The 22,783-nt window shown below is 36.1% G+C and overlaps 1 protein-coding gene across 6 annotated transcripts in view; it reads left to right on the top strand.

Moving 5' to 3' along the window:
- LOC130073768 (rho GTPase-activating protein 42) overlaps positions 1 to 22,783 on the top strand; it is a 156,984-nt gene that overhangs the window by 108,862 nt on the left and 25,339 nt on the right. For 4 of the 6 annotated variants that reach the window (XM_056239368.1, XM_056239367.1, XM_056239370.1 and 1 more), the window contains exons 5-13: positions 9,868 to 9,969; positions 12,540 to 12,650; positions 15,075 to 15,179; positions 17,205 to 17,334; positions 18,438 to 18,538; positions 18,614 to 18,723; positions 19,576 to 19,632; positions 22,253 to 22,331; positions 22,534 to 22,573. In XM_056239368.1, coding sequence (XP_056095343.1) covers positions 9,868 to 9,969; positions 12,540 to 12,650; positions 15,075 to 15,179; positions 17,205 to 17,334; positions 18,438 to 18,538; positions 18,614 to 18,723; positions 19,576 to 19,632; positions 22,253 to 22,331; positions 22,534 to 22,573 — 835 coding nt within the window. The remainder of the gene's footprint in view (positions 1 to 9,867; positions 9,970 to 12,539; positions 12,651 to 15,074; positions 15,180 to 17,204; positions 17,335 to 18,437; positions 18,539 to 18,613; positions 18,724 to 19,575; positions 19,633 to 22,252; positions 22,332 to 22,533; positions 22,574 to 22,783) is intronic. The other 2 variants (XM_056239371.1, XM_056239372.1) reach the window with 1 other exon arrangement.

The raw sequence follows: 22,783 nt of genomic DNA, 5'->3' as shown, positions 1-22,783 counted from the left end.
ATAAACAGTGGCAAGACATTCCATCACAATTGTTTAGATTTGGCACCAAGCTTGGAAAATTGGAATATTGGCTAATGACTCAAATGACTAAAAGCAGAAGAGAGAATGGATAAAGAGAAAGAGCCAGTGCAGCCCTGCAGGGGATATTGGTTTGTTTCCCCTTGGAGCTGTCAGTATCTGAGGCAGTGATCACTCAAAATCTGTGCCATCAGCCTGTCTGGCCAGGTGGGTCCGCAGGCTCCAGGATTATTTGTGGGTGTGTGTGTGCTCATGCACATATGTTTGTCTGCCTGGCTTCTTTGTCCCTCTGTGGGGGATCTGAAGACTGTCTGTCATGCAGAGCCCCCTCCACGGCACAGTGGTCTTTAACCTGGCTGCAGTTCAGACTGACCCAATGAGCAGAGGTCACGTGAGGTCAGGTCAGTAGAGGATGGCAGTAAATTGTTGAAGGTCTGAAACAAAGCCCTGATGGTCAACAGAAGCCCTGCTGGGACAACAGAACAGGATCACACTGTGTAGCATAGCCCTCTATTGATTCTGTTCCAGCAGAAGCATAACATTTCCACAGATTTTTAATGTGTGCCATTCACAAAGTTCTACGTATCCACTATGTAGCTTTGGGTGCTATCACAATAGTGCTTTTGGTGTGCACCTCTTTCATTTGACATAAGAGTTTGGTCAGTTTGGATGATGTGAACAGTTTTCCGAGCTTGGAAACTGTACCAGAGTCCGCTTTAAAAAGGTGGTTTGGGGTACGGTTCATGTGAACTTTGGTATAGTTTTCTACTGATTTGCGTTTTGGTCAATCGGATCACAAGTAGACGAGAGAGACATATCCGTCTCTTTTGTCCACTTTCAACCACTTCCGTCCTGATTTTTTCGAGGGGAGGATCTATGAGCGGGAAAATGTATAGGTTTTTTCAGATCTTTCGATCTAATGGACAAAATAAGCTCACACAATTTACATATGAACGCACACGGAGATGACGGAAAAACACACGGAGAGCAGCAGCTTTCACTTCTGTGCTGATAGCCGTAAGACCACGGCGAACACGGTGAGTGTGTGTTAGAAATCAGGAATGGTGAGAGAACATTGTTCTTGGTACGTTTTTCGTCTTTAAACCAGACTTCGGTCTCCAGGCGACAAAGTTTAAATCTTGTCTGGCTAGCGCTCTTCCCATAATGTTTATGCATTAAGTCAGTAGGCGGTCTTTTGTGGTTGTCCGAACGCATTCGACTACCTCTGGAAGTGGTCGAAAGTGGACAAACTCAAAACGTTTTAGACCCCGTTTATACCTATAATTAGCGTTGTGATCCGATCTAACAAAACGCAGCTTAATATCAGGTGTAAACAGGGCCTCAGATTCGGACAAAGCATTCAAAAACAAGTGTGAAAGCACCCTTAAATTTGATCAAATGTGTCTGTGACCATTGTGTGTCAAACTAATTTTTAACCTCAGTTGGCATATGGATTAGGAAAATTCATTAGTAAAATTTGTTTTAAAGTGTGATTTAAAGTTACGTTTAAAGAAGCTTTTATTCATTACAGTTGTATTGGATTTTAGGTTGACACCTGTTGGCATTTAAGCATGAAGCATTGGGTCTCATTCACCAAACATGCGTATGCACAAATCTGTTCTTGTAATCTGCGTACAAATGTTTTAATGAACAAATCACCAAAAACTTTCATACTAAAATGTATTGTAAGTTAACAAAAACAAATAGGAAAAACTGAAACCACACTTATGTGAAAAGCACTTTCTCTGTGGGGCCTTATAATCATGTTAAGAAGTTATATTTCATCTTAACACAACTATAATTATATATTATTATATCATATTATATTATATGGTTAGTAAATAATACAAATTTAATTTCATCCTAAATATATTTCATATACAGTGAAAGTGAAAGAAAGAAAAGCTGTGTTATAGCTTCAGCTGCAAGGTTTCTCTGAATAACGCAGGGATACGAATGTAAAGCTGTCTAATGAGAGGTCTGTAATCTGGTTCTGTATAAAAGTAGTTTGAACTTGTTTTGAGAATGACACTTGACATTGCTCAAGTATCTGGCGAGAGCACGTCTGCAGAGAGCGGTGTATGCTTGACGAGAGTGACGGAAGACTGTAAAGGAAAGGTTGTGCGGAAAGCACTTATATGGAGATGGGCGTGTTTTATGCAAATGACTAACCTCGTGCTCATTTAGAATTCTCCACATTCAGGTTAAGAACAAATTCATGTGTTGAACGTGTTGTGAATTAGGCGGAGAGTTCTCCTGTGCGTACAAATGCAAAATAATCCACACAATTATTAGTGAATGAGTTTGTTACTTTTTGTCTAATTTTATTGTGTCCTTTACACAAATCAATAAAATGTAAATTCCCAACATGTTTCCTGCTAGTTTGGAGCCGTTTGCCGCAATCTTTCTCCATAACTCAGTGCAGTGTTTGTGGATGGAGCGGCTGTGTGTTGGACTACTAAGGCATTTCCTGGTGACTGTGGCTATTGTATGTTTGTGGAAGGCCCTTGAGGTCCTGACGTTTATCCTCACTCTGTGGTGTGGGATCTACGGGTCAGTGTAGTTTGTTTCTTTGCTCCAACGGGGACTGCTTGTTTGCAGAATTTATTTCCCCCCTCACACTCTAGACTGTCTGGTCAGTCAAAAACTTTTTTCAGGCCACTGATATGACTGGATTCTTTATCTCATGTGACTGCACATTATTAAAATGTTTAAAATAGGACTCATTGGCAATTTGTAAAAATATGTATTTTAAATTTGATTCCTCTGTATGGCTGTAATATATTTAACTATATTCAGTTTTGCTGACTTACTTACTCACGTTTCGGTTTGTATCACGGTTTTAGTCTTACTGTTTCGGTACTATTCTGTATGTGCTATGTTCAGGGAAAAAAGGAGTGTCAAATAAAAATAAATAAAATAACAACAAATAATCTAACTATCAACATCACAAATAAATGCAATAAAGCAAAGATACAACTGTTGTATTCCTGCTGTCTGTGTTTTTAATGTTAATCAGACAACAACTTTAAGATATAATGCACGTATCCAGTACATACTGACACACTATTGTAATGTATTGGGAAACCAGAATGTGTATCCATCGACAGAAACATGCATTAGCAGAATATTGTCTGTCTGTTGTACGTGTTGTTATTTTCCATAAACCATATTATAGATGCATCGTCAGATTTAAGATGAACCGCGGGTGGAGAATGGTACGGTTCGATTTTTTACCGAGAACCGTTACACCCCTAGTATGAACCTAGTTCTAAAGTTATTTGTGGACTTTTTGTGGAGTTCATAGTATTACAGTCTTTTTTTATTGCAGATATTCATATCAAATTAGCCATTATCATCTGAATAAAAAAAAGAAACTTGACTTTTACTGTGTGGTTATACTAAATTATGCATTGATTTAAAACTATAATGGGGCAATCTAATACATTTCAAGCTTTTCAGTTTCATTTTTCTCTGTTTCTGATTGTCTCTTGTGGAGGAGATTTTTTTTTGTGTGTTTCCTTCAGTCAGGTTATTTTGCTGTTTTCAGCTCACAAAAAAAGCCATCAAGCCCAAAGATGCAGTATATTATATTCCACTGTCATCCTCATATAAAGCAAACAAACCCGAAGGGAAATTTATTGACTGTCAACACTCTTAAATATTTATTCATTTATTTGTCTGTTTTATTATTTATTTCTTATCCCATAGGAATCTTCCAGATATAGACTCTACATTTTCCTCTGGAAAGGTTTTCTCTTTTTCTGCACACAGCAGGAAGCGTCTAAAGATGCAGTCATGAAATTATGTATTGATTATGGTAAAAAATTTGACCGTTTGAAGAATGCAGGACTGTGGTTACTAGAATTTGTGTTTTGGCACACTGTTGTTCAAGTGCAGTGTTTAGCTATGTCATATCAGTAGCCGTTATACAGAGTCAGGGGTTAATGAAGGGGCCATGGGAATGAAAATACACACGAGTTCGAGTTTCACTGGCTGTTTCCTTTCACTGCATGACTGTGTATAACTACAACTATTTTCAGTATAGCATATTATTACCATGCTGTTTTTTTTTTCAGTATGCAGTATTACTAATAGTAAGTAATACTACATTTATTTTATATAGCGTCAAATTTCTGCAAACTCAAGTTTGCTTTACAATATTATAACAAGTGTACACGACAGCAGGTGTAGAGACAATACTGATAAAATTTGAATGTGATAAGAAGTAGCCTATCTTGTATTGAATATGAAAGCGAATGGGTAGCCAGTCTATTCTGCGTAGAATAGGAGTAATGTGGGAAGATATCTTGCATATGTGAGGACCCTAGCTGCAGAGTTCTGAATACATTGAAGCTTATTTGTTGTTGGTTAAGCCATAGAAAAGGGAATTAAAGTACTCAAACCAAGAAGTAATGAAATAATGAACTAGGTTCTCAGCATCATTGATATTTAAAAACAGACGTAAACGAGCGATTATAACAGTAAAAGGTGAAAGAAAGCATTTTTGGTGAGTGGGGAAATGTGAACAAGGAAGGAGAGAGAAGAGTCAAAAAGTATACCCAGGTTTTTAACAGTGGTGGAAGGTCGAACCAGGACTCCAGCGATTATTAACATTGTCAACACAGAAACAGGATGTGATTTGAGGAGAACCAACAAGAAGTAGATCTGTTTTATCAGTGTTGGGTTTGAGAAAATTAGTTCATCCATGTATTTATGTCATCAATACAAGTCGATATGGAGTCAGTGGGGAAAGGAGCAGTGTGTTGAGAATGGATGTAAAGTTGGGTGTCATCTGCGTAGCAATTGAAGTTAAAGCCATGATGACGGATAATGTAAACCGTAAAGGCCCAAGGACAGAACCCTGGGGAACACTGTGTGCAGTATGTATACTGTGATCAGTATTAAAATTTGTCTGTATGTTTTCTTAAGAAAATGTAAAAATCTAGTACTTCTGCTTGCATTTTTGGACGTTTTTGCACATTTTTTTAATGGAAAAATTAGGGAGGTGTTCGAAAATTATTGGGATCACATGTATGAAACTCATGCGTTTGGCTAAAAAAAACCCAGCTTGTTTCTTTTGACAGTGGTCCAAACCACTCTGTCATCTCCCATGCTCCCACTCAGAACAGCACTTGAGTTGCTACAAAGAAATAGAGCACTTTAAAATTTACATATGACCTTTGAATATTGCGATAACTGTAGAATCCACGTATTGCATCGCTGCATGAAAGGCCTCGGGCAGACAACTCAGGTGTGAAAACAGACTGAGTGGAGTCAGGGCCTTTGGAGGGTTCAGTGTTGTGGATTCTCCTGTGGAAATTCATCTCCTCTCGTGAAGTTAGTTATCTTGTGATTTGTGACGGGATGGAAGGAGCAGATAGATATCCAAATTTTAAATTCAGAATTCTCCTCTTCATCATTCACATTTCTTTACTCCTCAACCTCTTTATTTTCATCTAAAGCTGGCCTATAAAATGTGCACTAGGTAAAGTTTTCCACAAAAAAAAACAGCAGTTTTATTTAGCATACGGTGGCTCTCCTCCTCATGGTGGCTGCCATGTTGAGATCACATGACCAGCTAAATACTACTCACTTTATCTCAGTCACACCATTATTATTAGACACTATTTATTATAATCATGGGTGAAAAATATGCATGTGAATATTTTTTGACTTATTTACCTGTGAGTTTCTACAATAGCAACAAAAAAAAATCTTTACATTTGTGTGATGGTGCCTCCACGCCAACAGGTGTCAGTGTAAAGTCCAAGACCACAGTTGTATGGTAAGTGAAGCGAAACAAAAATAATAATGTTTGAGCACTGAAGTGACTGCACCTGAAAGCTTAGGCAGCTGACTTGTTGCCTCGCTGCTTTATCAGGCTTTGCAGGCCGCATTTGCACAAGAAGGTACCTCACACATTTTTTCAAACAGACTTTACGGCAGCATAACGGTTTAATGATCTTCAACAAAATAGAAAGCTTTGTTGATAACTAGAGAATGTTTAATTACTAATTTCCTGCTAGAAATTACATCAAAAGTAGAAAAAGTTGGTCAAAAACGTACATTTAGGGTGTTCACTCTTGATAGGTTTGGTTCGATTAAAACAATTTCTGGTACAATTGCTCCGTTAGTGTAGTTCACTTGAATAAGTGTGAACGCTGCCATCCGAACCCTGATGCGCACCAAACAAGCGGACCGAGAACACTGAAAAGTTGAGTCTCAGCCCACTTCCCAATGAACTGCGGTTCGACTGAAATATGACGGACCAAAGACATCTAAACAAACCAGGACGTGATGTCGCAAGATGTTACCCTAAAAAGGACAGAATGCTCAAGCATTTTTTCTCGTCATAGTCGTGAAGTTGTCCAATAAAGATCAGTAAAGGCATCAGAACGGCATTATCTTGAAGCAGATCTTCGTTTGTTTGTGTAATGAAGGAATTTCTGGTGCTGTTTTGAGTCCTTTACACATGTTCAGGGAACTACACTGCGACCAAAATGGTCGCATATGCGACCTTTTGAAATGCCATTGCGACCCTAATTTTTAATGGGTCGCAAATGTATCACCGTTTGATTATTTTTGTACCTACCTAATGTTTTAGGCAATATGCTATGATTTACTATGAGCATTTATTAAAACAGAAATGTGTATTTTAAGAATAGGCCTACGTTTTATAACGCGCTCTGAGCATTCAACACATCAAGTTGGCTTCGCGGATTCGCGCTTGTTTAACTGAGAGAACGAGCAGAGAGAGTGAAAGCCCCAGTCGCGCGCGCGCTCTCTCTCCCTCCCTCGCTCAAAATAATGAATTGAGTTGACTAAATATCTTTGAGAATACACGATGGTAAAAGGTCGGAAGACCGAAGTTTTTTTTTTTCTGAACTACCACTGGTTGTGAATTGTGCTAAAATAACGTTGCCTCATCTTCTCTGAAAAGCTTTCCACACATTCAGATGGCATAAACCACTCTTTCAATAAACAAAACAAAAAATCTATCTGGTGATGAAATGTTTTCTGTGTTGAGACAAATCTTGTGCGATGTCCTAAACTGCCTGGATAATCACACAACGTGTGCCGTGGTCCGTTAATGACACGTCCGATTCGCGAACTGACTCCTTTTAACCGATTCACTTTAATGAATGGTTAAAATAACAACTGATCTGTCCAACACTGAACTCAAGAGTCATTCTAGAATGATTCATTCTTTCCAAGTAGAGCTATTCAAGTCATCTGGTGAAATTGTTTTTATATCGCAATATATATCGCAGAAAAATCAAATATCGCAATGTCATTTTTTTACCAATATCGTGCAGCCCTACTGTAAATTCTGTGGGCCTTCAATTGCAGGACTGTCCAAATTTGTAACTGCGTCAAAACAATTCAAACACGAATCATTGAAGCTTCACAATGACATATTATATTTATTTTACTTTTCCTTAAGAGTTCAGAAGTCTGCCCATCTGTGCCAACCATAGCATGGTGAAATCCAAAAGAAATTAATTTAGCACTTTATTGTGTAGGCTACTGTATTTTCTATTGCAGTAAATCTATCCCAACCATTTTTAAAGAAAACAAGAAGGCATGTGTTTTAAAAGATGGAGAGTAAAATAAAAAGCACATCTGTATGCAATACAGTTTCACTATTGGTCATTATTATCCAGAGCGGCCTACTATATAAATAATTTGTGCGACCAAATCATGTTTTGCGCTAGTAACTGAAAAAGTTAGTAGCGCAAGTGCCACCAGTGGAAAATGTTAGTGTAGTTCCCTGATGTTATAAGCCTTTTGTGAATTCTTAGCTGGTAAAAAATACCATCATATGTACGCACATACAACGAGTGCATTTATGCTGCATTATTTTCGATGCTCTGTAAGTTCCGTCATAAAATATACATCATAAAAGCTGTTTTGTTTTTTGTTGTTTTGTTTTGTACGTCAGTTCTATGGAAGCTTGTTTCCGCCACTGAATAAAAAAAATAAAAAAATAATTGCGACTTTTAATCTCACAATTGCAAGATATGAAGTCAGAATTGTGAGAAATAAAGTCGCAATTGCGAGATATAAAGTCGCAATTCTGAGATATAAAGTCGCAATTCTGAGAAATAAAGTCGCAATTGCGAGAAAAAAAAAACACATAATTGCGAGTTTACATCTCGAAATTCTGACATCTTTTCTCAGAATTGTGAAATATAAACTCGCAATTGCGAGTTATCAGGCCAATTCTAAGGGAGGAAAAAGACTTATTTCTTAAATTATTTCCCCTCAGAGTAGTTTATATCTCACAATTCTGACTTTACAACACGCAATTTCGACTTTATATCACGCAATTCTGACTTTATAACCTGCAATTGCGACTTTATTTCAATAAATTCTGACTTTATCTCGCAATTCTGACTTTATAACACGCAATTGCGATTTTATATCACGCAATTCTGACTTTATATCTCGCAATTGTGAGAAATAAAGTCAGAATTGCGAGATGTAAACTAGCAATTGTGAGAAAAAAAGTCAGAATTGTGAGATAAAAAGTCGCAATTACCTTTTTTATTTTTCATTCTGTGGCGGAAACAAGCTTCCATACAGTTCAGTGTTAAAAATGACAGTGTGAACACTAAGCAAACCAGGACTAAATGTTTCTTTTTTGATCTGGACCAAAAGAACCAAGAGAACCGAACTCCAAGTGTGAACACTCTTAGACAAAAACTGACCACCAAGCGCAACTTTCAGATGCAGTTTTTATTTTTAAGCTCAGGAATCGGACATGATTGAACACAGGATTGTGGGATATTATAGTCAGCAAAGGGTACATCTATGCAGCCTTCAAAAATCGATCAGATGAAAGTATCTCAGTAAACAAAATGTCACACTATCATTTGATTCGAATGCCTTGTTACCTTCTTACCTCCGGCAGCATTTCTTTTAGCTTTCGGACACAGCCACAGTAACTACACCATTGTGCTGCCAACACAGCATATTTGCATTGATGGCCTTTCAAAAATAGTGTTTTATGACAAAGTAACTTTTGCCATCTTGACTTTTAATACCCATGACATTGAGCCTACTTTGTGAGTTTGTGTTGCTGTAATTTGATTATTTTGGCTGAAGTTTTAGAATATTTTTTTGTTTGATTTTGAAATCTTCCACTCGTATGCTTGAGCGAACATACTCCATACTACCTGTGCCATTGAGTCAGCATTGAGACAAATGCAAACCTTTTCTGTCTGCTTGCTTCTATCAGGAAATGATAAATTATTAAAAGCTGACCCATGGACATGCGATTGTGCATATTTTCCAAATGAGATGGAAAGAATATTGTGTGATTTGATCTGTGTCTCCTGAGAACAGAAAGGAATGAATCTTGTTATCTTGGAACTATGCATGATTAAGTTTCATCTTTAAGCTTGATTTATACCATTTCATTTCAGAGCGACTATATTTATTTTCATGCAATATATCAATTATGTGCTAAACTGTTTTTTAAGCAGTTACTACACATATCAGTGGGAGACAAGAACGGGCTCTGTGTGATAAAGCATTAGAGTGCCACCTAATGGCCTGACTGGCACAACACAAGCATATGAGGGCCCCACTTTTAAAGAAAGATTTCCACGCTTAACTTTTTACAAAAGATTTGTTTGTTAGGTTTTAAATGATAAAATGATAGATATATTTTTCAAAATAAATACAAAAGTATTCAGACACTTTGTAGCTGTCAAATGTTAGTGTTACATGTTCATAATCAACTGAAGTCTTTTTTCACCTGTGGTTAATCTGTTATGACACAGAGAACTGACTTAATACACTACTAAACAACTAATGCCAGAAACAATTTGTTTTTCATAGGAGGGAAAGAAGAAATTTGACAAGGAGACGGAAAAGTACTATTCCACACTGGAAAAACATCTCAACCTGTCATCCAGGAAAAAGGAATCGGCTCTCCAAGAGGTGAATCATTCCATAAATAAGTCTAGTTTTGCACTTTCCATAGGAAATACCAGTGCTTGCAAGAAAGAATCTTAGTAGGTTTAGGTTTTAGTCTTAATTCTGATGCAGTGCTGCATTAGAAGTGCCTTACCATCATGATATCTTGCTTTCTGTCTGCTGTGCACAAGACTCACAGTAGCTATGTTTACATCCACCTATTTTAATGCACATTTTGGGATATTGCACACAAAAAAAAAAAAAAACGCTGACAATATATGGCAAGATGTGCATATATTCAAAATATGTGCATTAAAAAAACTTATGGGCTCAATTGAAGTGGATGATTTTCAATGTAAGAGAACATGGCACATAAACTACGATGGAAACACATTTACCGAATAAATCCCACGGTCCGCAACAAAAAAACTTTAAAAGTGGATGATTGGATAACTGGATTAACCAGTGGACCGATTCCATTGTACAGCATCTCAAATGTTGGATTGATCATTCTAAAATGTCTGAGCAAAGTCTGTCATCAAAATGATTTGATTTAATTCACTCCCAGAAGCATCTCACATGATATATATCCAAACGCAAAATAACATGACAGTGTTTCATCATTTATGATGTAGGATAAAAGAGCTAGAGTGGCTTCCCTGATTGCAGCAACTTCCATTTTTTTTACAGATATTTTTATGAAGGTGATATGATGCCATAAAGAATCGCATGCGCAGGGTAAGATTTGTGAAAGTGTACATAAGATTGCAAGTGTAAATTAAATTTGCATGCGCAAGAGAGGATTTATAAAGGCGTAAATCGTCTTTCAAGTGTAAGAAATAAATATTTGCAGCATTTTACTGTTATTCGTAAGTGTAATTCATGTATTGTGAAACTGCAGCTTCATGCTAACGCAAAATAAATATGATCTGTATTCTTCTGACTTCCAATTTTCCGCGCTTACACTTTTGGCACGTTTTTTTTTTTCACACAAATACGACCAAAAGCATTGCAGGCCTTACGAATAACAGTAAAATGCTGCAAATATTTTTTTTTTCTTACACTTGAAAGGCGATTTACACCTTTACAAATTTTCTCTTGCGCATGCAAATTTTATTATCGCTTGCAATCTTATGAAAACTTTCACAAATCTCACACTGCGCATGCGATTCTTTATGGCATCATATTACCTTCATATATTTTGCGCTAGTTTCTCAGTGACGATTTTGTCTTGATCACATGGGATGGAAACGGTGCTTTATTTGCAAATGTTTACTGTATGTGTGAGATGCTGCCTTCATGTGCTATCGGAATTATTGTAAATATCAGTTTCCTAGTGGGAAATAGGACATAAACGCCTAAAGTCGTATTTAGTACCGGGAGATTCCCAAGTTTCCGAGTTGGCAGACCTTGAACTTTAAACATGGCGGAGGAGAGAACGACTGCTGCTGTGACTGCTATTTATTTTTTCCACAACAGCTACACCACTTTGTCTTGTTGTTAAATTAATGCATATTTACATATATGAATAACCATTCGAAGCATTTTGTATGTTTTAAAATTCCAGAATCGTCAGCAAGTTACCACGGTGAAAGTTTATATGGTTGTCTTGTCAATGAATGGGACACTACATTTTATTCAAAATTAAATATCTTCAGTACATTTTGGCTTTAATAAGATTTCCCAAAGAAATAGCCAAGAATAAACCTGGTCTCCTCCATGATCTCTATTCTTTTCGACAACAAAGCACTTGAACGTGACAAGCTCAAAATTACAACTTCAGAAGTCGGAGGTAGGAAATTTTCAATAGCACGTGAAGGCAGCATATAGTGGTGAGTATAAATGGTTAAATATATGCAAGGAAGTCAACCGATCAAAATTCTGTATGCAAATCAATGCAAGACGATTGCAAGTCAGTATGCAAAACGACAAGTTTCATTTTCTTAAAGTGTTTACAAAATCAAATAGCAAATGTAAAACTGAAACTGTGTACACGTTGGCTTTTTTGATGACAACAGTTTTGTGATGTAATTTATTTAAATGCATAGTTAACTCTTTTTTTATAATTTACTCATCCTCATGATGTTCTAAACCTGACTTTCTTCTGTAAAACATAAAAATATTTTTTTAGTAATGTACTTTCCACACTTTCCATTCAATTACAATAAATGGGAACGTAATAACCCACAAGTCAAATGAACTTCTATAGTCCTTAGTGCTCTTTTTGAAAATTGAAAGCTTGAATTTCTCCTTTTGTGTTTCGCAGAAGAAAGTCATATGGATTTTAAACAACATATGAGTAAAAAATTATTAAATTTCCATTTTTTGGGTGACTAATCCTTCTAAAAACATCAGGGTTTACAAGCTTTAGTTCCTTTTTTTTTTTTTTTTTTTATTCCTCTTTCCTGCTGTTCAGAGATGTTCCGATGCGTTTGTTTAGCTTGTTGTTACACAAATTCTCACAAAGCTGTGCCAGAAATTCTCACATGTAACGATTAACCAAAGCCTTGGGCACATCCAAATGAGCGTACAAGCCTGGCAGTCATCGCTTTCTGTCTGTCTCTGGGGTAACAGCGCTCTTTGTTCATTTCCAGGCTGACGCTCAGATTGATAAGGAAAGGCAGCTCTTTTATGACGCCTCGCTAGAATACGTCTTCAAAATCCAGGAGGTTCAAGAGAAGAAGAAATTTGAATTTGTTGAGCCGGTAAGATCTTTGTGATGCATATTATTCCTCTTATATTTAGACTTGAAGTGTCTGTCTCACAAACTGAAGCTCACAAATACACACAAAGCCATTCTTATGCACATAAACACGAAAACGTGTAGACAAATGTAACTCCTGAAAAACAAATCAGATGCCCATCATGATGTGTAATGTAATGAGAATCAAGCCATCTGGTCACTAATGGTTTTGTAGCCAACAGGAAGTAGGTTGAGAGTTTGACCACTGAAGTCATAATCACACTCTTATCATGCCAACTTAATCAAACCTCAGCTGTCATTTCCTGTCCCACAATCACCCCTGAACTATTTAGGAGATAGTTCACCCAAAAAATGAAAATTCGATCATTTACTCACCATCCTTTCATTCCAAACCTGTGTGACTTTCTTTATCTGTAGAGCACAAGATATTTTGAAGAATGTTGGCAAACAAAGTGTTTTGGTTTCCATTGATTTCCATCTGTATGGACCAAAAAAAGAGATTAACCAAAATACCTTCTTTTATGATAGAAAGACATACAGGTTTGGAACAACATTAGGGTGAGTGAATGATGACAGAATTTTCATTTTTGGGTGAATTGCAATTTGCAACCAAAAGTCAGAAATCTCAATATAACCTCAAACATGTCTCACCAAATTTGTCCAGTACCAAATGATCTATGATGCATTCCACTTTCATTGTCAATGACATCAATGCCTAATTCTTTTCTTTTACTGGAAATACAACAATATGTTCATTTGAGTCTATTTTTATTTCTTCTAACACATTTTTGAGGGGAACCTTTGAGACAAAGTTGATCCTTCAATTATAAACCAATAATTAAAAGTTTCCTGCCCTTAAAAATAGTTTGAGAGGAAGTGCTTTTACTCTAGTTTTTGAGGTTCTTTTCATGTTTGCCATCTAAATCTCCACTCAGCAAATAGATCGCATAAAATACACAACAGCTGAACCTCACATATTACAACAGTGGACAGAATTTGCATGACTCATTCCTGCATTAAGCATATTTATATGCATAAGTGTGAGCAGTAAAGTGAGTCAGACAATGCGCTGTATAGATTTAGAGGGGCATCCACTGTTTATCACCAGGCATGGGGAAAACAACGCTGTTAATCTACCAGAAGCACCGCAGTCTGTTCTGCTCTTGAGACATCAGCATCTTTGAAGTCTTGTGCTAAAGTCCCTATCAGAAAGTCAAATTGTTCCAGTGGCCAGATGGGATAACTGTAATGCTCAATAGATGTATAACTTAATACACAATGCACTTACCATAACCACATCAGGTCTGTGCATTAACAATTCAGTCAGTGTTTTAAGTGAGTTAAGTAAGTGTCTTCCCTAAAAAATTTGAAGTTGTAATTTTACAATAAATAATTTCTCCCCTTCTCTAAGCCTCACTTGTACTGACACCTAGTAGTGTGGATGCAGAAATATGCAAAAGAAAAAGTTTTCAGTTACCAATGCCATTGTAGAAATGCACTATTTGCTGACAACCATCATTAAATGATTTTTGTCAGTGAAACTTCCAATAACAGGAAGATTTAGTATTCGGCTGGTCAATGTGATTTCAACATGGCCGCCCCCATGAGGCGTCCTGCTTCATATAAAATTAAACACTTTGTTAGGCTACTGGTATGACTACAGTCTCCATCTAATGTGTGTTCATTGTTTTTAAAGTCCCCCTGTGGTGAAAATCCTGCTTTTAATGTTGTTTATATGTCTATGTGGTGTTTTTAATATGCTTTAAGACAAACCATGTGCAAATTCATAAGTCAACACCATTGCTGAGTATTTTCTCCTTAAAACTGTAGTGAACCAAAGACAGAATCAAAAACGCGGTTTGAAATCGCTGTTGTTTCTGACGTCACAAACTACCTTATTACCAATCAGGTCAACCTGTGATCGTCAACGAGTGGATCTCTGAGATGGTTTGAGTGAGTGGAGGCGGGGCTAATTTGCATATTTATAGAACACGTATACTAAATGAGGCAAGGGTGTAGAGTTACATTCAAGCTATTTTAAGGCATGAAGATTTTTTTTTCAAGGAAAAAACTTTTAAATATGTAATTTTGGTGATCAAAGATGAGTTTTAAGGGATAAAATGATTGACTACAGGGGGACTTTAAACATTTTACAAAAGTACTATTAATTTCTTTGTGTAAATAAAAATAATCCTATTTTAGCACACCGTTTTGAAAGTTAGAGAATCCCTTTGAATTGTAAGTCAATCTTTTGGTTGAGCAGTTATGTGACGGCTTTAGATATTCAGAGAATTTACCAACTGACACAAAATCATTTGTAAAATTCCTGTTTGCACTGAGAAAGAGGAAGAGATACTGTACAGTAGATATGTTGTGTTACAGACATAATATAGAAACTTGTATTTACATCTTGTTTGGGTTGCAGCTCTTGGCCTTCCTACAGGGTCTGTTCACATTCTACCATGAGGGTTATGAGCTCGCCCATGAATTCGAGCCCTACAAACAACAGCTACAGTTTAACCTGCAGAATGTAAGTGCACGTCTCCAGTGAGTCATCCAGCCTCTCTTTCGCTGTTTCACTTAGCCTCCTTTTGACCAAAAAATAAGTTTTCACTTCTGAAAATATTTGTAAAGCGACATGGTGTTCAAAAAAGTCTCGCGCATATAAAAACCTTTTGCCCTCTGCTCTTTAGACTTTAACCTGCACTGTGTGTCTTTGATCAATATTTGCCCGTTATAAACCACTTCCTGCTGCTCGTCAGCATCTCTGTTTCGGGATCCATGACCTTTGACCTTTTCTTTGCATCACTGTCACAGTGAGCTCAAAGCTGATGTAGTGTCACAGATTTTCAGCACAAAAGACCTGTGCTGCTGCAGAACTATGCCAGCACTGCGGCATATATATATATATACGCTGAATTAACACTGCTGTGAAAGCATGAGACATTAGCCTTAAATGTAATTCACTACCGCAGGACAAGCACATTTAATATTGTAGGAGTGTCATTGATAATTCACATTGATGTATTTGGCTGCGATGTCAGTACTCCAGAGGACAAAAGAAGGAAATGAAGCCATTTCTTTTCCTTTCCTTCCAGCAATTGGTGTATATACACTATACAGTATATGAGGGAAAATTCATGGCTAGCTGTGCATTTAGTAAGGGATGAAGTAAATATAATAAATAAATTCGGACAGGTTGATCAGGACAGGTCTTGTGTGAAGGTTTATTTTGCAATAACATCTGGCTGAATGTTCTGTACATTATCCAGCTTATTACTCGCTACTTGCCATATAACTAAACAATTGGACACCAGATATTGAATTGTACTTGTCAAGGCCAACTCACACTGCATCGACAGACGCAAACCAACGGCGACATTCACAATGATCTGATAAAACCCCACGAAGAGTCTATTGCCGTCTGTCAGTGCGGTATGAGACATCAAATCAAGGGATAATGTACAGGCATGCCACATATTAAAATACTTTTCACAAAAATTACATATTGATTTGAGTTGAAAATGTTTTAAAATCCATTATAGTGTACGAAACAAACTTATTGTGGCAACAAGGAGAACACTATAGTATTACGGTGCTTTAAAAACTTAAGTTTACCACTATAGTACTTTTGAAAAGTCTTCTGATTATAGCTCTGTTTCATAAACCGATGAGCTGCCTAGCTAGGCAACATTTTAGGTATCAATGTGAACACTAATTCGCATGATAGGCAGTATAATTATGCTCCCAAAATTTTTTGCCAAAATCTAAGCCAGCTCTAAGGCATCTTATAACGCATCCTTCTGAAGGATTTGGTAATACTTGAGTCATTATCTTCACTTCAGAATTAATTATACTTTTTGCATTACTTTTATTAATTATGAACCTGTATATAGTAGTTGTTAGTCCTCTGGGAGGTGTAAGAAATAGTAGTTATTGATTTGCTAATAGTGAACTACCTCATTCAACTGAGCGCTATTACTTACTAATTCATTAATCAGAGATAGAATGTTAATATTGTGTTACTCATTTGTTCCTGTGTAGTTGTTCATTAATGACGGAACAGTATTCTAAAGTGTTACCAAAAAGTCTTTATTTACCGATAATATGCCTCTGTAATTATAATTTGTGTGAAAAGGAATAAAAACAATTGGAGTCTTACCGCCACTAGTGTTCATTACAGCTGGAAACTGCGGTGAATTGTGTGTATAGGTGCGTTTTTGGAGTTTTGCAAAAACGTAGTTAGAGGCCAGTATGCCTAGATTGCATGTGATTCTCATGCCTGAGTTTTACAAATCAGTCACGTACAGTGTGTGGTTTAATTTCGGTCACTTATCTTTTTGAACAGATCTTTTGGTTCTTATGCATGTTTATATACTGTAAATGTCTATTACTTATTTCAGTGCCATGTATGGTTTTAAATAAATTCACATATGTCAGATCAATTATGAAAGGCTGTTTTAAAATGGCAGTTGCATTGCTGAGATATAGTTCCCATGATCTGTTTGCATATGTGTGATTTTTGTGTGTGTGTGTGTGTGTGTGTTAAATGAAGACAAGAAACAACTTTTTGAGCACCAAGCAGGAAGTAGAAATGCTGATGAAGAGAGTACGATCTGCTGATCAAGACCAGAAGCCCCCGGGCCAGTGGACTATGGAGGGATACCTCTATGTCCAGGAGAAACGTGAGTGTCATATGGACAGTCCTCAATCTTTCAGGCAAGAGCGGTGAGCAAACAAAAGGACAGACAGCCTGTAACCTTCCATGCCAGACCCTTTTTTTTTTTCAAACATGGTGATAACAGGTCTAGAATTTTGTTTTCATGTGTCTTCATATTTATCTTTTTGGTTTCACTTTATTTTCATTGTCCCTTTAACACATTCTGTTGACTATAAGTAGCGTTGCACCTACATGTCAACTAACTCTTAATAGAGTGTTAGTAGAGTGTTAGTATACTGGGTTAGGGTTAGAATAAGTTGACATGTTGTTGCGAAGTTACTTATAGTCAGTAGAATGTCTGTTTGAGGACAGAGTTAGCAACTAAATGTCAATTAACTCTCATTAGAGTATTAGTAGAGTGTCTGCTTTATATTACTTATAGTCAACAGAATGTTCATAAGGGACCATCAAAATAAAGTGTTACCATCTTTCCTAAGTGACCTCTTTCTAGTCTTATCCTGTATTTTCCTGTTTGTTCACACTGCAAAGGAAATGCCAAAATAAAATCCACATGTAAACAGAATGATTTTGATTATCACCAGATCATTTCAGATATGACAGAGAATGACCTGTTGTAGGAAAGAAAAACATTGCCCTCTTGTGGACTGATACATCATACACAATGAAGATTTAGTGAAGAGTTGTTTGCTAAATATATTGCTAATATAAAATCTATTGCTTTTTTTATATTTTAAAATCAAAATATATAAATGTAATCCAAAAATGTATTAAATAATTTCAGTGAAAATTCAAAAATACAAATTATAAATACATATTTTGTACATAGATTTTATTTTATTTTTATTTTCTATTCTAAAAAATGAATTAAAAGATTTAGAATATCTAACATTTATTATGTTGTAGGAAATATATTTCATTGCCTGTATAGCACTTTAAATATTTTTGGGAAAAAATAATTTATAACATACATTATACTGTATATAAAAAGATTTTTTTTTAGTAGCCTTCATGTTGTCCAGAATTTTTGTGAGCTGCAAATGAACAATGTTTTCCCAAATACCTCAAAGCAAGTATATCACATTTGCACTTTTCATGTGTGTGTCGCAGGGCCTTTGGGCTGCACATGGACACGGCATTATTGCACATATGAGAAAGTTAGTAAGACCTTCAGCATGTGCAACACAGAGGCGAAGCCCACAGCTAAACAGGTACAAAGATGCTCATGTGGGATGACAGGTGCTGTTTGCTTCAGATCCTCACTGTCTGTCTCTCTCTTTTCACAGAATGGTGTCATGTCAAATCCCCCAGAGAAGTTCAGACTGAAGTCCTGTATTAGGAGGAAGACTGACTCGATTGATAAACGCTTCTGTTTTGATATCGAGGTTGTTGAAAGGTGGGTGTCTGCAGTGACAGCACAGACGTTTTAAAACTTTCAAATATTTCATCCAAAAATGATCATTTTGTCATTATTTATTCATGGCATTCTTCCATGGAACCAAAAGGACGTTTTAAAGAATGTCCAGGCCGTTTTTTACCATTTAATGAAATAGAAATTCTATATATATATATATATATATATATATATATTTGTGATGTGGCCAGGGAAAATGTTGCCAACAGAAAAAAGTCCTTATTGGTGAGCACTGACAAGTCTTCAGAATTGATTGATTGATTGATTGATTGATTGATTGATTGATTGATTGATTGATTGATTGGTTGATTGATTGACAGATACAGATAGACAACTTTAGGGAGAGTAAATGATGACCAAATTCATTTTTTTTGGGTGAATTCCTTTTCCTATAACATTTGCTATAGTTTCTTTTTCTCTGTGGGCTCAAATATGAAGCTTCCCTTCTTGTTTTAAGAGTGGCCTGCATTTCTGTTTTCTGCATGCTCCTTGTGCCTTTTTTTTCACACTAACTGTACAATGTGTCTTCTATGTAATCTAACTGTATAATCTTCTGTTTTTACTTGCATCTGCCTTCATGGCACAGTCTTACTATATTAGGTGGCAAATATGTATGCATTTATATGTGTGTTATTACACTGTGCACACTCAGTAGAACACGCATGTTCTACTAACACTCAGCCAGACCTGTATGTTGGTAAGTAGCTGCAAATGTAACTTCCTGTCTGTTCATGTTCTTTGCCACCTAGTGTAAGGTTGCACTGTTGTTTTCTGACAGTTTACCTTGTATGTGCCCATTTCCCTTGTCCCTTCTCTGTGTTTATTTCAATCTAGAAATACCATCTATCGTGGATCTCTTTTCAGACCACTGCAATTTTTCTGTAAAGCCCGGTATGTGACCAGACCTGTGCCCTACTGCTAAAAAGCATGTTGTAGCGCATGTGTGCTGCATTCCAAATCCCACGCTGATCAAAGCTCATTTCTCACCCCGGTGGTTTTAAAGGATTGCATGTTGAAAATCCAGCACCTTTCCTGCACCCATAATTGGTGGGATAACAGTTTGATTTGATTTAACTGGCTGAGTGATTCTACCAACTCATTTTTGATCTGGATATCACAAACTATCACTTTGACATCAAGGAACAAAAATCACAACATCAAATCAACATTATACACCAGGCTGAAAAACTGTTGAAACCCCAACATTTTCAATAATTTAACAACACTTTCGCAATGTTCACAAGTCTTGGATGTTGGTCGTGTCATGCCATGCCGCTAAACAAATTTATTTTTAGTAAGTGTTAAAAAATGTTTTATGTTTTTTAATTTTACACCTTATGATTTGATTTATCAATTGATTAGCTTTTCATCATCTCATGAACCCCCGTCATTCCCTCACAAACCCTTTTATGATGCATTGCGACAAGCTCTGTGAATTATCCAAAATAAGAAATGAGTATACTTATTTCAGTCAAAACTCAGAAGTATCAATAAAAATAGCTCTATTTTGCATTTTACACACTATTTACACAAAAGTGTGTTACATGCTTCTTTGCCAATAAGGATATCATGTGTTACTCTTCAAACTCTGGATTCTAATTAAATTCATGTGAGGAAGGCAGTTTGCGTGATTTGTGGATTTGCTGCCTGTGTATATTATTTTTAATCACTCACTATTAATGAAGTTCTTTAAAATACTGATGCCTATGTAGACAGCAAGGCAGCTCACTAGGTTTTGTACAGTAGTTCACTTAAAATTCCATCTCAAAATGTTCTGTTTCTGAAAAAGTTGTTGAAAGATGATTTATATTTATTATAAGCAGAAAGTTTTGACTGTAAATTTCGATTGGATGAGCCACGGTAGTCACTATAAATGACCTGATATGCATACGCTTCCTGACATACACAAATCTCCTCTAATACCATCACCTTCAAACTGCACTGCAGCGTGCTTGCTCTAACAAGCGGGATGGTGATAATCAAAGCATAACTGAGCTTATAGCTCGTTCATCCATGCACAGATATTAGTGACAGCTGTTGCACAGGCATGGAACGCGTTAATGGCTATGAGCTCGCTCTAACGTTCACCTTACAGATACGGTTCATGCAAATGCTGTCAAATCATGTGTAAAGAAGATCCATAGGCGATATTTATGGGTGAATTAATTCCTTGTGATTCTAATCGGTGTGAAACTCCGAGCACAGATATAATATATGGTTGAATTGATGTTTATGTAAAAGAAATAGCACTAAATCGTTTTTTTCCCAAGAGTGTGTAGTGTTACTGAGCATGGGAAATGTAAATGTTTAAGTCCATCACACAACATGCTTTTTGAATAGATTACCCATCGTAGATTGACCATCATGTCATTTCAAACCCCTGTGACTTTCTTTTTTTCTTTTTTTCTTTTTACTTCTTATTGTTTTGAAGAATGTTCATGCTGCTCTTGTCCATAAAACAACATCATATAGTCCCCAGGACCTCTAAAAATTTGGGGAAAAAACTCCATAAAAGTTACCAATATGACTCTTATATAATAGGCTCTAAGTCTTCGTAAGTTATAAAATGAATGAATGAAAAGTTTTTATTTCGAACATGTAAAAAAAAAAAAAAAAAAAAAAAATACAATCATACTAACAATTAATATCAAAAAACAATTAATAACATTAAAAAAAAAAAATTTTTACTTATACATGTCCGAAAAGGAGTAGGAAGAAGCATAAGCTTATTCAATCCTACCCCATCTCCACTACTTTTAATAATTAATTAGCTAATTAAACAGTTGACCGAACATTTTGATCTATTTGTCTCTACACACCAAAAAAAAAAATAACATACATATTTACGTTTACATATATGTTTATATACATAATCAATAAAAAATTACATAAGAAAATAAAGAAAAAATTATAATAAAAGAAAAAAAGAAAAAATATTAATAAACTATCACCTAACTAATAACCTTCATCCTCTCTATACAATATAACAGTTTAGTGCAAAATTGAAGCTGTTTCTAGTTCATTGTATGGAAAAGAGCAGTTTGAACATTCTGCTAAATTTTTTCTTTTGTGTTCCATATAAGGACAAAAATCATACAGGATGGCAAAATATAATAGCATTTTTATTTTTGGGTGAACTATCCTTTTTAGTTTAGGTTGAGCAGCAATAGTTCACCCAAAAATAAAAAAGCTATCATATTTTGAGAAATGGGAGTCAATGGTAACCAAAACTGTTTCGTTCCCAGCATTCTTCAAAATATCTTTTTATGTTCCACACTAAAAAAAAACACAGTCATACTGGTTTGAAATGACATAGGGTGAGTAAATGATGACAGAATTTTGATTCTTTAGTCAATTGTCAATGATGTTGCGACATTTCGTTCGAATCCTTTCTTTTAACTACATTCCTTAGTTTAGGCATATACGAGCAAATGCTCTATACAGGAACTATAGTAAGTAGGCAGGATATTTCTAGAGCATGTCAGACATTAAAGTGCTGCGTTGTCTTCAGGCATGGCATCATCACGCTACAAGCGCTGTCGGAGTCCAACAGGAGACTCTGGCTGGAAGCTATGGATGGCAAAGAGCCGGTGAGTGCTGGAGAAACTTTCTCCCCTTTTTATACTATTTTGACTTGGTTGTCATCATTGCTTCTGTATTGATTCGAGCTTCAGAAGATCCTCAAGTTCAGGTATTTTCTTCAAAACATGTGAAAATGGATTATCAGCTATTTAATTGCTCAAGTAATTCACGGTGAAATCAATACAATAATAGAATTGTTCACTCTTTTAGATCTACAATCTCCCTGCTATTATGAGCAAGAAAGAGGAGAGTAAGTATTTAAATCTCTAAGCAGTGTATTTATGTTTATCATGTGAAGGCTTTATTTGTTTGACATATTTCATTTTATTGTGTATTATGTCTTTTCAATCAGTGTGAGCTTAATGTTTGAGTCTGACCTCACATGCTCTTATCAGATTAGCTGTGTTTAACAAACACTTATTCAGATAATGTGTTCTGTTTCCCATCACTACACCCTTTG

This window comes from Rhinichthys klamathensis, unplaced genomic scaffold, assembly GCF_029890125.1.
Source record: "Rhinichthys klamathensis goyatoka isolate OS25496 unplaced genomic scaffold, OSU_Roscu_1.1 h1tg000561l_1, whole genome shotgun sequence".
Taxonomy (NCBI): domain Eukaryota; kingdom Metazoa; phylum Chordata; class Actinopteri; order Cypriniformes; family Leuciscidae; genus Rhinichthys; species Rhinichthys klamathensis.
The sequence above is the reverse complement of the archived record's forward strand: the minus strand, read 5'-3'. Positions and strand labels throughout refer to the sequence as shown.